Source organism: Cydia strobilella, chromosome 13, assembly GCF_947568885.1.
Source record: "Cydia strobilella chromosome 13, ilCydStro3.1, whole genome shotgun sequence".
NCBI classification, from domain to species: domain Eukaryota; kingdom Metazoa; phylum Arthropoda; class Insecta; order Lepidoptera; family Tortricidae; genus Cydia; species Cydia strobilella.
This window is the reverse complement of record NC_086053.1, coordinates 8,926,972-8,939,032: the sequence shown is the minus strand read 5'-3', so window position 1 is coordinate 8,939,032 and position 12,061 is coordinate 8,926,972. Positions and strand designations below refer to the sequence as shown.

General features: G+C 37.5%; 3 protein-coding genes across 3 annotated transcripts; 2 read left to right on the top strand and 1 right to left on the bottom strand.

Moving 5' to 3' along the window:
• The first annotated feature begins 1,007 nt into the window (after positions 1-1,007).
• Positions 1,008-3,149, top strand: LOC134746612 (myotrophin-like). The gene is made up of 4 exons (XM_063681040.1): positions 1,008-1,165; positions 1,528-1,638; positions 1,920-2,003; positions 2,750-3,149. The coding sequence occupies exons 1-4, from the start codon at positions 1,097-1,099 to the stop codon at positions 2,834-2,836; spliced, it is 351 nt and encodes a 116-aa protein (XP_063537110.1). The 5' UTR covers positions 1,008-1,096; the 3' UTR covers positions 2,837-3,149.
• On the bottom strand, positions 2,939-5,028 carry LOC134746611 (group XIIA secretory phospholipase A2). Its single transcript, XM_063681039.1, has 3 exons — positions 4,672-5,028; positions 4,335-4,580; positions 2,939-3,953 (listed from the first exon to the last, which is right to left on the bottom strand). The coding sequence occupies exons 1-3, from the start codon at positions 4,901-4,903 to the stop codon at positions 3,808-3,810; spliced, it is 624 nt and encodes a 207-aa protein (XP_063537109.1). The 5' UTR covers positions 4,904-5,028; the 3' UTR covers positions 2,939-3,807.
• Positions 5,029-5,935: 907 nt separating this feature from the next.
• On the top strand, positions 5,936-10,647 carry LOC134746610 (large ribosomal subunit protein uL13). The gene is made up of 6 exons (XM_063681038.1): positions 5,936-6,035; positions 6,390-6,520; positions 6,849-6,958; positions 8,887-9,032; positions 9,893-10,015; positions 10,522-10,647. The coding sequence occupies exons 1-6, from the start codon at positions 6,015-6,017 to the stop codon at positions 10,603-10,605; spliced, it is 615 nt and encodes a 204-aa protein (XP_063537108.1). The 5' UTR covers positions 5,936-6,014; the 3' UTR covers positions 10,606-10,647.
• The last annotated feature ends 1,414 nt before the right edge of the window (positions 10,648-12,061 follow it).

Genomic DNA, 12,061 nt, shown 5'->3' with positions numbered 1-12,061 from the left:
TTTCAAAAATGACAATCGGTTATTTTGAGTTGCCAGCACAAAAATTTCAAAACTGATACAAACGAGATACAAACGATAGAATTTTCACCCCAAAATTTTATTAAATTGAAGGGCTCTATAGATCTTTCAACAAATAAATTATGATTTGTAAAGTAAGGACGCTAAGCACGAAAAATTACGTACATTGACACGTCTGTTCTTATCTCTATCGCACGCGCATAATTATATTGCCGACGGCCCATGACGCCGACAGTCAATGGCAATATGCGAGCGGGACAGCAATATAAGTATGTGCGAGCGATAAGCGCCGTCCACACTCTTGGGAGCCGCGAACACAAGTGTGGAGTCGATTTTGCAGATCTGTGACACTCGTGTTCGCGGCTTCGCGCCGCGATTCGCGCACGAGTATGGAGCGGGCTATAGAGATAGGAACAGGCGAGTCAATGCACGAAATTCTTCGTGCTTATACTCTGGCAAACCCACTTTGTCAGAAAAAAGCGCGAAATTCAAATAGTCTGTGTGTGGGAGGACGTGGGGAAGAGTGAACCATTTGCGCCTACATTTTTGGGTATTTGCGCCTACATTTGGGTGAAATGAATTCAATCGATCAATTTTATTATAGTTCGTCAAACCAAATCGTCAGTAAATAAAAACAAAAAAAAACTATGCGCATCTTTTTCTTTTGGGTACTAGTACTAGTGTAAAACTAGAGAAAGATAGTCTTATTGCGATTCGTATAAGAGAAAAGAGTGCCATGCTTTGTCCTTATCACCGACCGGGTGGCATCACATTTAGGAGGCGATTTTAATAAATGTGGGCGCGTAGGGTTATCGTCATCGTCCCATAGAAAATTTGAATTTCTCGCCTTTTTCTACTGACAAGATTTGCTTGACCAACTATATATACTATGTCTATGCTTGGTACAGTTAAAACGCGTTTAAAACATTTTCTCAGACAAGTTTGCAGCTTCTTTTGCTTTGCTGACAGACGTCACTTGACGTGACGTGACGTGAACGGCGTGAACCATCGCCATTGCATTCCGGAATTTTGAAGTTAGATTTTATTTACCAAAATATTGCAATAGAAGTACGCCAAGATGAGTGAATTAGTTTGGGGTATCAAAAACGGCGATATAGATCAAGTGAAAGACATTATAGAAAACAAAGTAAGTATCTATCTTTGTACGAAAGCAATCTTTGTTTTTGCTTGTGATTATTGGAATCTGCACAGTCAGACGTGATGGCAAGAGAAAGCATTTCTTCGTTTATTGTTGATAGCACCCTCGAATTTCCAGTATTACTCATATGGTATCTAAATATGCTAGAAACACAAATTTTAACGGGTGTTGACTAATTTGTTAATATTTCAATTGTCTGCCTAGAACAGAATAGATATTATTATGTACTTACTTTGTTTACAGATTTACTACGTCTTATAATTATTAGTGCCTAAGTCAATATATGTTATGTAGACATAGCAAAAATAATTAATTTACGTTGAAGTACTAATACTGTTTATGAATTTCAGAAAATAGATTTGAATGCACTGCTGGACGGGCGAGTACCCCTGCACTATGCGGCTGATTATGGACAGACAGCCGTACTGAACTACTTGCTGGATAAAGGGGCAAATCCCAATGTATGTCAAAAATATCCTTAACTACTGCTTTGTGGTTTTAAAAATAAATATAATGTTATCAAAACCACAATGCAGCAGTCAAGAAAACTATTCAATGTTTCAGTATTTGAATTTTGCAGTTCAAGAATTGTATTATTATCTCATAATATTTTCAAATAGCTAAAATCTAACAAGTTCATTGACTTAGGATCTATTTTTACCCATTTATGAATTTTGCCCTTGGGTAAATAATAAAAAAAAATATATAGTCTAATAAGCATCATAAACCTAATTAATTTCAGATGGTTGACAAACATGGTATATCTGTGATATTGGCAGCCATATGGGAAGGCCACACCGATTGTGTAAAGACATTGCTGAAACATGTAAGTTTAAAATTACAACAAACCTGGTAGTGATTTAACCAGCACTCTTATAAGTACTTTACTTTGTATCAGAACATTCAGGACTGTGTCTTTATGATTTTCAGTGTTATCTAACATCTTCATTATTTGTCAACCCCTTTCAATAATATGTCTAGCTCAAACTTTATTCCTGAACCCTTCTGTTGTTAAAAATTACTCCACTACATTTTTAGGGTTCCAAACCTGAAAAGGAAAACACGGATCCCTTATAAGATCACTTTGTTGTCTATCCGTCAGTCTGTCAAGACCCCTTTATCTTGGGAATGTGTGGACATATCCAGTTGAAATTAAAACCATATACTAAGGGCTATGGTCCCATGAAGCTGTAAAATATAAAGCTTAGAAGTTAACGCGAAAAAAAGTTACGGCCGTTTATGCCGCAAAAAGCGTATATTTCAACACTCAAGGGAATCAAAATGTATAGGGTACTTCCCGTTGACCTAGAACTGAAATTTGGCAAGTAATATCATCTTACACTACAACTACAGAGAAAAATCTAAAAACTATATATTTGTAAAAAATAAAATAAACAATATGTTAAATTTCTATGGAACCCTCGAACCGGACAAGTCCGACTCGCACTTGTCCGGTTTTTATTTCATAGTTGTCCTAGTTGTAGGGAAACCCCTTCACACATGCAGTCTTTGTGCAGCAGTATAAAGGCATCATATTTTACATGGAATAATGGTTTCCTTTTTTCATTACAGGGTGCTTCAAAGGATGGAAAAACCCCAGATGGAACTCCATACATAGAAGCCGCTGAAAAGGATGAGATCAAGGAATTGCTAACATAGGACTAGATCACAAAGTATCTACGTGTAGCTTACACAAATATAGGAAACTAAGATATTATCACTAGTTCCAGTTGAACAATGAAGTAACTCCGTAATATGAACTATTTTTAAATGCATTTATTTAGATTGCAAGAATTATTTTTATAAGCTCAACATATGTTCGTATAACATACATATGTTTTAATTGTGCGTCCAGTTAGTATTGGTTAGATACAGTAGGGAAGGCCTGTTCTCTAAATTTAAAATTAAATTATTTAATATTAAGATATAATATTCCACAAGGATAAAAAGTAAGATGTAATTTTTTAATGCTATAACAATAAACTGCAAAAAATGTATGAATCTTTTTATTAACTGTACAAAAATATTTCAATCCCAAACATTTATGATTATTTTCATGAATAAAGTAATATTATCAACCAGACCAAAAGTCAAAAGACCATATAATAATGCCACAGGTCTACTGCTCAACTAAGTTGTTATGATTTGTCTTAGTTAAGCTTGATGCCTGTTAGAATTATTTATTTATTTACACAACATTTGGCAGCCACACAACCTAATTCTTCCTTTTTTATATTAACTGCCTCCTATTAACTTACGAAATAACAAATATAACAATAAATAAGAATGATGCTGGCAAGGTAAAATAATAAACAGAAATTAATGATTTAAAAAAAAATTGCTACTAGAATGAAACTATACATATTGTCATTGGTGCTAAGGATTCCGGTCCGGTGGATCCTGTAATCCGGTCCGGTCCTAAGCTGACTATAAATACATTTTTGGCAATAAGGCTATTGACCTAGCTTAAGTTATAGTGATAGATGTAAGCATTAACATAGCTATAAGTACTTACTAACACAAGCTATATGAGTCTGTAAAGTTACTCGAAATACAAATTACTTATTTTATATTTTATTTAAGTTAAAATTATTAATATTGCATAAAGAATAATTGACCTACACCACTACCTAAAGATCTCCATCTCCTGTTGTATATTTTCTATACTTGCTCTTTGGAGGTGGACAGTAGCAAGCATTTTTCTGTGCATCCAGATAGGACTTACACCCGAGGGTCAGGGTGCCTGTGAAGAGCAATTTGGCTGCAGCTTTACAACCTGTAATAATGTAAAGAAAACTTTATTTCCTTAGTGTTATACCAGTAGTTTAAGAGCCTTTTTCATTGTGTATATAATAATCTTGAGTAAGACTACTGCTTATGCAAAATGGAGAATATTCTTGAGAATGGAACAGCATAAGTTTTGCACATTTAAATTATTGTAACATATTTACAACAATGAAATTCCTAATGAAATAATTGGTTCAATTATAAAACCTTGTGTAATGTTATTTTGGATATATGCCAAGTGAATGCATAATAAGATGTATGTCAGAGAGCACATGTAATTGAAATACAATGTTGGTCTTTATGAAACTACACATAATATATATTTATAAATGCTGCACTATAATATCATAAATACTATTATCAAAATTACCTTTAGTTATTGTTTCACCAGCAACATTTACAGATTTGTAAGAATCACAGTAATTGTATAAACATTTCTTGAATTCTAGATCACACACTTCTTTGCCACTGTTGCATGTATCGTAGCAGATGTCGTGTGTGTTGCAGCAACTGGTCATCCGCTCCAGCGGCAAATATTCTGACGAAATTTCGAACCCAAGGGAACCACAGCCATCAGACGTTGCTATGTGATTTCTATTCCTGACTGGTTTTTGGCCTGAAAACAGTGAAATAAGGGCGTTAATCAAGAGAATCATGAGATAATTATGTAAAAAAACAATGATATTGGATGAAAATTGATAGGTTACCTTCAGGACATGAGAATATACATTCCTCCTCCACAGCTGCATCGAATATTTCGTGCAATGATTTGAACTTTTCAGCGACGGTGATAGTATTGCGAAACAAGTCTCCGAAAACTGATTCAGCGGACAATACTGCATCTTTTAAATTCCGTAACATGCTCGAGCCTATACCAGTGTATGCATAGGCAGCGAAGGTTAATATGTATATAAATATTTTCTTATAAGGGATCTCCATCTTTACCGACGTAAATCTGTTAGAAATCTGATCATACCACTTAATAAAATACTAGACCATTCTCAGTAATACACGTAATTTTCAACGGTAAGTATTTATTTATATTCTCGTTCTCGCCGAAAATGTCAAGAATTGGCTTACGTCAAAATTGCTGTTCGAGATATCAATAAAAATGCGTCATAATCGATATGACTGATAAATATAGTTTGTCAAAGGTATGGATGGTATAGAAAGGATGCCAATCTCTCATGGCAGAATTGTTGCAAAAGTGACCGCTTTCAGCTATAAATAATAGTTCCTAATCTCTCCGGTGGCGCTAGGTAGGCTCTGAGACCAAAGAGTATTGTAATATATAGGAGACTCTATGACATGAACCATAGAGGTATAATAATGTAGAGTTGAAATCCCTATAGGGGCAGCAAATAACCCGACCAAATTACGTAGGTTGTTTCTGGTATGTTGTCAGGAATGTTAAAAGGTGTTTTTAATTTTGTCGCATTGCGTATGTTCTGTCCCTCACGGTCGCACGGGTGCACATCTATATAAAATACTAGGTGTAGGGTTTAGGTACTTCAGTGTATGGTGGCGCCGCCTATTTACTGTTTTTTACGGTCACTTTTTGATACATGAAGATTCATTTCCTTAACTCTACCTTCCATAGTCAAAGGACTGTCTCATTTCATACGTAGACAGAGATTATCATACTATCTTTGTCTCACGCTAGTACTATCACGTCCTGCCAGGACGAAATTGTTGCCACTGCAGGCCAGAAATGGCAAAGTGTAGCATTCTAGATAAAGCCAAATGGAAACAGCTGGAGGAGGCTTTTACCCAGTAGGGGTCTACAGAAGAAAAATAAAATAAAACTTAAAATATATCTATCAAATTCATATAATAATTCTATGTAGAATAATGAAAAGCTCTAATAATAATAAAAGTACTATCACCCAAAAGAAAAGGATGAGTATAATTTTTTGTTCTTATTTACTGACACTTTGGTTTGACCAACTATACTTCCACCAACTGATTCGTGTCTACTTGTCTATGGTTTGGTGAAGATCCGGTGGCCATATTGTTAAAAAAAAAATTCTTTTCCGTTGTGTTCGTGAAAATGACGGGCTTTAGCAATAAGGTGAGGACCCGAAAATTAGAAAACTAATGGTGTATTATGTTTAAAATCACAAAATGTCGAATTACTTTGTCGTGTAATTCAGTTTCGCTTGTTATATTTGTGGTTTGGAGTGATAAAGGGTGAAAATCCAGACAAAATGCCCACACTTGGATACACGTGCGAGCTTTTGGCATTTACTTGTATTGTGACAATTTATTTTATATTTTAGCTATATTCGCATATTGTTTTAAGAGAATGCTATAAGTGTAAAAATTGAAATAACTATAAAGGGAGTGATAACAATTCGGTTCATAAAATTTTGAGGTTATAGGGCATTGGGACGTCAGCGGTATAACCTAAGTTTTGGTGTTCCAGGCCATTGTGATCGATGGCCGTGGCCATCTGCTCGGCCGCCTGGCCGCCGTCATCGCCAAGGTCCTTTTGGAGGGCAACAAAGTCGTCGTTGTTCGTTGCGAACAACTTAACATCTCTGGCAACTTCTTCAGGTAAGCTTGTATACAGTCTACTTTTTTTATGTAACATTTTTGTCGTGTTCTTTGATTTCTTATACGTTTGATCAGCAATATAGATATCAAATTTATGATAAATCAGCTTGGCACATGTAATTTGACTACCATTTGGACCATCTAAACTCTAAAACTTTCATAAACATATTTTATGATTGGCTATTACATGATGTTATTCTTTTGGGTAATTTGCGACTGAATGTTTACTGAAACGAATGTTGTTAAATTAAATGATCTGATAATTGTGAATTTTCTTTGCAAATAGCTTTTTTTTTAAGCCCATGCTTATTTTTTAATAATTTTACAGGAACAAGTTGAAGTTCATGTCATTTCTGCGCAAGCGGTGCAATGTGAACCCTGCTCGTGGACCATTCCACTTCAGAGCTCCTTCCAAAATCCTATGGAAGACTGTCAGAGGTAAGCATGTTTCAATTGATATTTCAACTGTGTTGTCCAAATTTCTAGAGGTATTATTGCTGCTCATTAGTTAATGTAATATATCTTTAGTTAAATGAAGGAACCAAGTAGGTACAATAATTTACCACAATTTCAGTGTCTAAACCAAGTGTGGACCATAAAAGGATTTGGTGATCACATGCTTTCAAAACCACTGAATCTATTTTATTGTTTTAAATTACATTATTCCAAATTTATAAGAGGCGAAACACGTCTAGTTTTGTACTTTTGGTAGTGGTTTTGTTATATTTATTTTTGTGGTGGGAGGGTGGGAATGGGAACATTACATCCAAAAAATCTGCAAGTATGTATAACAGGTTATCAATGATTAACTATCACATTATTGTTTTGCGGATTAGCAAAGTAATATTTTCGTTTTAATAGGCCTGATGACGGGACCAAAGAATCATGGAAATAATGGTTTCAACTTCAACGGAACATAATATGATTCTAAAAAATGGCTAAACTTCAGTATAAACATTAGGATTATTAATATTTTCCATAAAATAACCGCAAAATTCTCCAATCAGCCATTTTGACTGAAACACCAATCAGAAGCAAGCCAAACTGTGATATCATCAATCCATGATATATTTCTTTGAGCAGCATAGACAACCTCATTGACATCCATACATTCACAACAAAGAGTTTGGGTGTTCAAAAGTTTTTAAACATTTATTACATACAAAAAATATTATAACAAGACATGAAGTCAACATCTATTTGTTATAATATAAATAAAATTCTAAATAATATGCTATTTCACTAAAAATCTTTTTTAATTATTTGACTGAATGGAACTATCATTGCCATATATGTTGGCTGGTATTATCCACTCATAATTTACATATTTTACATGTATCTAAATAATTCATCCTTAATTACAACCATGTTTAGTTTTTGTATAAGTAAAATAAGTTATTGTGATGATATTTTGCAATGTAGTTATCATCGCTAAACATAATATATAGTGCTGAATTGACAATATCATTCAGGTTCAAGGGAAAGTTCCTAACTGTAAGTGTAAAGTACTCATGTAAACAATTGAATACTTTTTGAGTCAGGGCCCTTCCTGACTCAGGGGAACACCAATAAACAACTTATGAATTAAAAATAATTTCTCCAAGCTGTAAGAAAAGTTTCAATATCACATTTTGACTTTTTAAATGTGTACCTAACATTTGATTTGAAGTTGGTTGATGGTGATGGCAGACCTAGTTCCATGGTAAAACTAGCAATCTCAACATTTATTTCTAATTATAATTGGAAATTACACATTTATACCGACTTAATTTGACTTCACAGTCAATAATCTATTTATGGATCACCCTTGACCAACTGTAACCCTAAACTGTGGCCACTCATAATATTAGTTAGTTAGTTAGTTTTGCTGGGCATTTTCCGCAACTCGACATCCAATGTGCCTATTTTGCGTGAAACGAGGTAGCGCTACTCTAACCACCCCAGCTCCTCCACGAAGCCTAGCAAGGTCTTCAGGTTGCTAGTTGCTTCCTTTAGTGTGCATGGATTCCCTAGGTATTTGCTCCTATATACTTCTACCTGTTTACAGTCTAGGAGAATATGTTTTGTTGTTTCTTCTTCTGCCATGCACGCTCTGCACATGGGGCTGTCCGTTTTACCCATAATATGTAGGTGTTTGTTTAGTGTGTTATGGCCACTCATAATATATCAAGTATCTATTCCTCAAAGAATGAAGCACTAAAAGTAGAGATGTGAGACAGCTGCACTGGCCATGTCTTAATGATTATTCACATTAATACCTACATTATTTGATTCTGTCAATGATAATACCCAACATATGAAGTCCTACAAAATCGTACAGCAGTGGCCAGTCTCTGTCCATAGACTGACTAATGAGAATTGTTCAGGAATGATCCCCCACAAGACGGAGCGCGGGAAGGACGCGCTCCGGAGGCTGCGCTCGTACGACGGCTGCCCGCCGCCCTACGACAACCGCCGCCGCGTGGTCGTGCCCGCCGCCCTCCGCGTCTTCTGCCTGAAGCCTGGTCGCAAGGTTTGTAAACGATGCCCATCCATTATCTATATGGGGCATTTTCTATGAAAAGGGACCTTATTGTCGATGGCGCTTACGCCGCACAGCTTCGCGCAGCATTGTATTTATATCGGAGCATCGTTAATAATGGCGTAAGCGCCATCGACAATAGTCCCTTTTTATAGAAAATACCACATATATGGGTAGAAGATCAATTTGAAGATTGTATGGGTGGGTTTATGTAACTGAATTCATTCCTCAGAAAACTGCTATATTATTAGGTAACTTTCTGATAGTTTTTTGAAAGCATGTTTTTAGTTTTTGCAGTTTGTCTTAGTTTTTACTTCTGTTATCAAATGGTTTAAAAAAATTGGATTCAGTTCCCGCTGGCGCTGCAACTGGATGCAGCGACGGTGTGCGAGTAGGACTGCGCTTTACTATCTATAGCGCTGTCTCCTTTTGTACCGCCGCCGCATCCGGTTACGACGCCAGTGTGTAGATTAAATCGCCTTATTTAGATCTATTATTGACTTGGTATGCCATGTAGCCTCCATTAAACAAAGGAAGGATTTGAAAAAAAAAAGTATGTTGATGTATAAAATACTTTAAGAAGTACAAACCTTTTTCAAGTCGAAATTATTATTCCAAAGGACCTTAATTAGCACCAAAATGAACAAGAGATTGATTGTAAGCATTTCTAACAACTATTCCTGAAAATGTAGAAGCAAGTCACCAGTTTCAATGATGTTTTTACTTGGGTAATTTGCGACTGAAAGCAATACTTATGTTGTCAACTTTTAAGTACACTGAGACTTCCGTGACACATATTTTGAATAATAATTAATTGTAAATAATTTTGACACATTATTCCCCATTTCCAGTACTGTCACGTCGGACGCCTCTCACACGAGGTTGGCTGGAAGTACCGCGAGGTTGTCCGCAAACTTGAGGACAAGAGAAAGTTCAAGGCTGTCCACAAGGTCGCCTACGAAAGGAAGCTGAAGGTGTGTATTCCGCTATTTGTTTACCTGTAGAAATAGTTGAATTGGGTTTACAAGAGCACAGATTATGTCAAAACATAATTGCCTCTAACCCTTTCAACCCTGAGAATTGCTAAGCAAAGCATTTTGTATAATGTCCGTGCCATAGTGTCAAGAATGCTAAAGCTTTATTAATGCCTATTCCATAAAAATGTAACTTCACACTTTTACACACGTAATTTTTTGATCAAATTGTGGTCCAAAAGTTAATTAGTTAAATTTATGAATGTTTAAGAACTTGTTAAGTTTAATTGTAATGTAATGTACTGGAATGTGGTTGCCTTTTTATTTTAAAATTTATTCCCAATAACTCCAGCACATACATGTGAAATTTTGCCAATGATGATTATTAACTTACCTACATTATTTGATGTGTTATGAAAAGACACTTATTCTGATATCTCATCATTAATGTAATTTATACTAAATACACCATTAGATTGTAGGCTAATAAAAAAATATTTTTCCAGAAAATCACCAAGGACGCCGGCGCGAAGGTCGCGAAGGCAACAGCGCCTTTCACGGCAGTCATCCAATCCTATGGATACAATTAGGATTAAGACAATTTTACAAAAATAAACCTTTGGTTGCCCAAACTGTCATTTTATTTCATTCAATAAATTGGACGTATTTATGCAAACGGGAACCAACCCACTCAACAATACTCATTGCAAATCGAACCTTAATGTTAAAACAATGTAGTAGACATTTGAATGATTATTTGGTGTGGGTTGGTGCCCGTTTGCCAATACGTCCAATTGGCCAAGTGCGAATAGGACTCGCTCAAGGGTTATGTACAGTCAGCTGCAGAGAAAAGTCACCCACCCTGCATACAAAGTTCTGTAAATTAGTATGGACGTGGGGTACCTTTTCTCTGCAGCTGACTGTACCATTGTACAGTCTCCATCAGGTATATCGGAGCGGCCGAGGTGCTCACAAATATCTGAACACGCCTCTATTGTTAAGGCGTTAAGTGCGTGTTCAGATATTTTTGAGCACCTCGGCCGCTCCGATATATCTGATGGCGACTACTGTACCACTACCCCAAGAAAAAACATCATAGGGTGATTCAGGATTAAGAGCGAGGTCACACTGGCGAGTTGAAAGCGAGGCGAATTCTAAAAACCATAAGGTTAAACTTAAATAATTAATCGCTTCCGATGCGTTGTCGGCCTGGGAGGCTCAACCCGGGTGCGTCAGTGCCTGAACAGACGTTCCGTCTGCGTTTGTGGGACGAGGTTGATATTAAGCGTCTGTTTGGCTGTCTTAAATAAGGCTTCTGGTGCGGATAGAGCCAGGCTGAACGCGGCTTCGGCGCCGAAATCTGGATTCTGGGGCTTGGTTGCACGCCCTTCCCTCCCCGAACTTGGGCACCCTCTTCGTTGCTCTTCGTCTGGGCTGCGATGTTTGTCTACACACCACATCTATGCATTTGCGGGTCCATGGTGGAGAGCAACGGGCACCATGCTTTGAGTTGTTGCCGGTGCTCGGGGAGGTACCCACGGCACCACGCGTTAAATGACATTGTTCGAAGGGCGCTGGTGTCAGCCAATGTCCCGTGTTTGCTGGAGCCGCCGGGTCTTTGCCGGCCAGATGGAAAAAAACCAGACTGATTGACTCTGGTGCCGTGGGAGAGAGGTAAGTGCCTTTTGTGAGACGCCACCTGCGTCAGCACATTCGCCGCCACGCACCTTGGCCGCACCGTGCGGTCGGCAGGAGCAGGCGGCGTCCCTAAAGAGGGACAAGTACTCGGGGCTAATGAACTACTTGTTCGTTCCCCTTGCTGTGGAGACGTCTGCGGGTGCTGGCGCGCAGAGGCGAAAACTTTTCTCGGGGAGCTGGGGCGTCGCTTGCGGGAGAGGGGTCTTGACCCCCGCTCCGGGTCGTTCCTGGCGCCGAGGCTGTCCATCGCGGTTCAACGCGGAAACGCAGCAGGCGTGATGGGCACATTGCGTCGGGAGCGATGCGGGGAGGGTTGTTCGACTACTTTGTTTTTATGGGTGAGTTTAA

Coding starts and splice junctions, on each gene's coding strand:
- LOC134746612 (XM_063681040.1), top strand. CDS start 1,097: ATGAGTGAATTAGTTTGGGGTATCAAAAACGGCGATATAGATCAAGTG. Junction 1,639..1,919: donor ATAAAGGGGCAAATCCCAAT/GTATGTCAAAAA, acceptor AATTAATTTCAG/ATGGTTGACAAACATGGTAT. Junction 2,004..2,749: donor TAAAGACATTGCTGAAACAT/GTAAGTTTAAAA, acceptor TTTTCATTACAG/GGTGCTTCAAAGGATGGAAA.
- LOC134746611 (XM_063681039.1), bottom strand. CDS start 4,903: ATGGAGATCCCTTATAAGAAAATATTTATATACATATTAACCTTCGCT. Junction 4,581..4,671: donor TATATTCTCATGTCCTGAAG/GTAACCTATCAA, acceptor CACTGTTTTCAG/GCCAAAAACCAGTCAGGAAT. Junction 3,954..4,334: donor TGGTGAAACAATAACTAAAG/GTAATTTTGATA, acceptor ACATTATTACAG/GTTGTAAAGCTGCAGCCAAA.
- LOC134746610 (XM_063681038.1), top strand. CDS start 6,015: ATGACGGGCTTTAGCAATAAG. Junction 9,033..9,892: donor GCCTGAAGCCTGGTCGCAAG/GTTTGTAAACGA, acceptor CCCCATTTCCAG/TACTGTCACGTCGGACGCCT. Junction 10,016..10,521: donor CCTACGAAAGGAAGCTGAAG/GTGTGTATTCCG, acceptor ATATTTTTCCAG/AAAATCACCAAGGACGCCGG.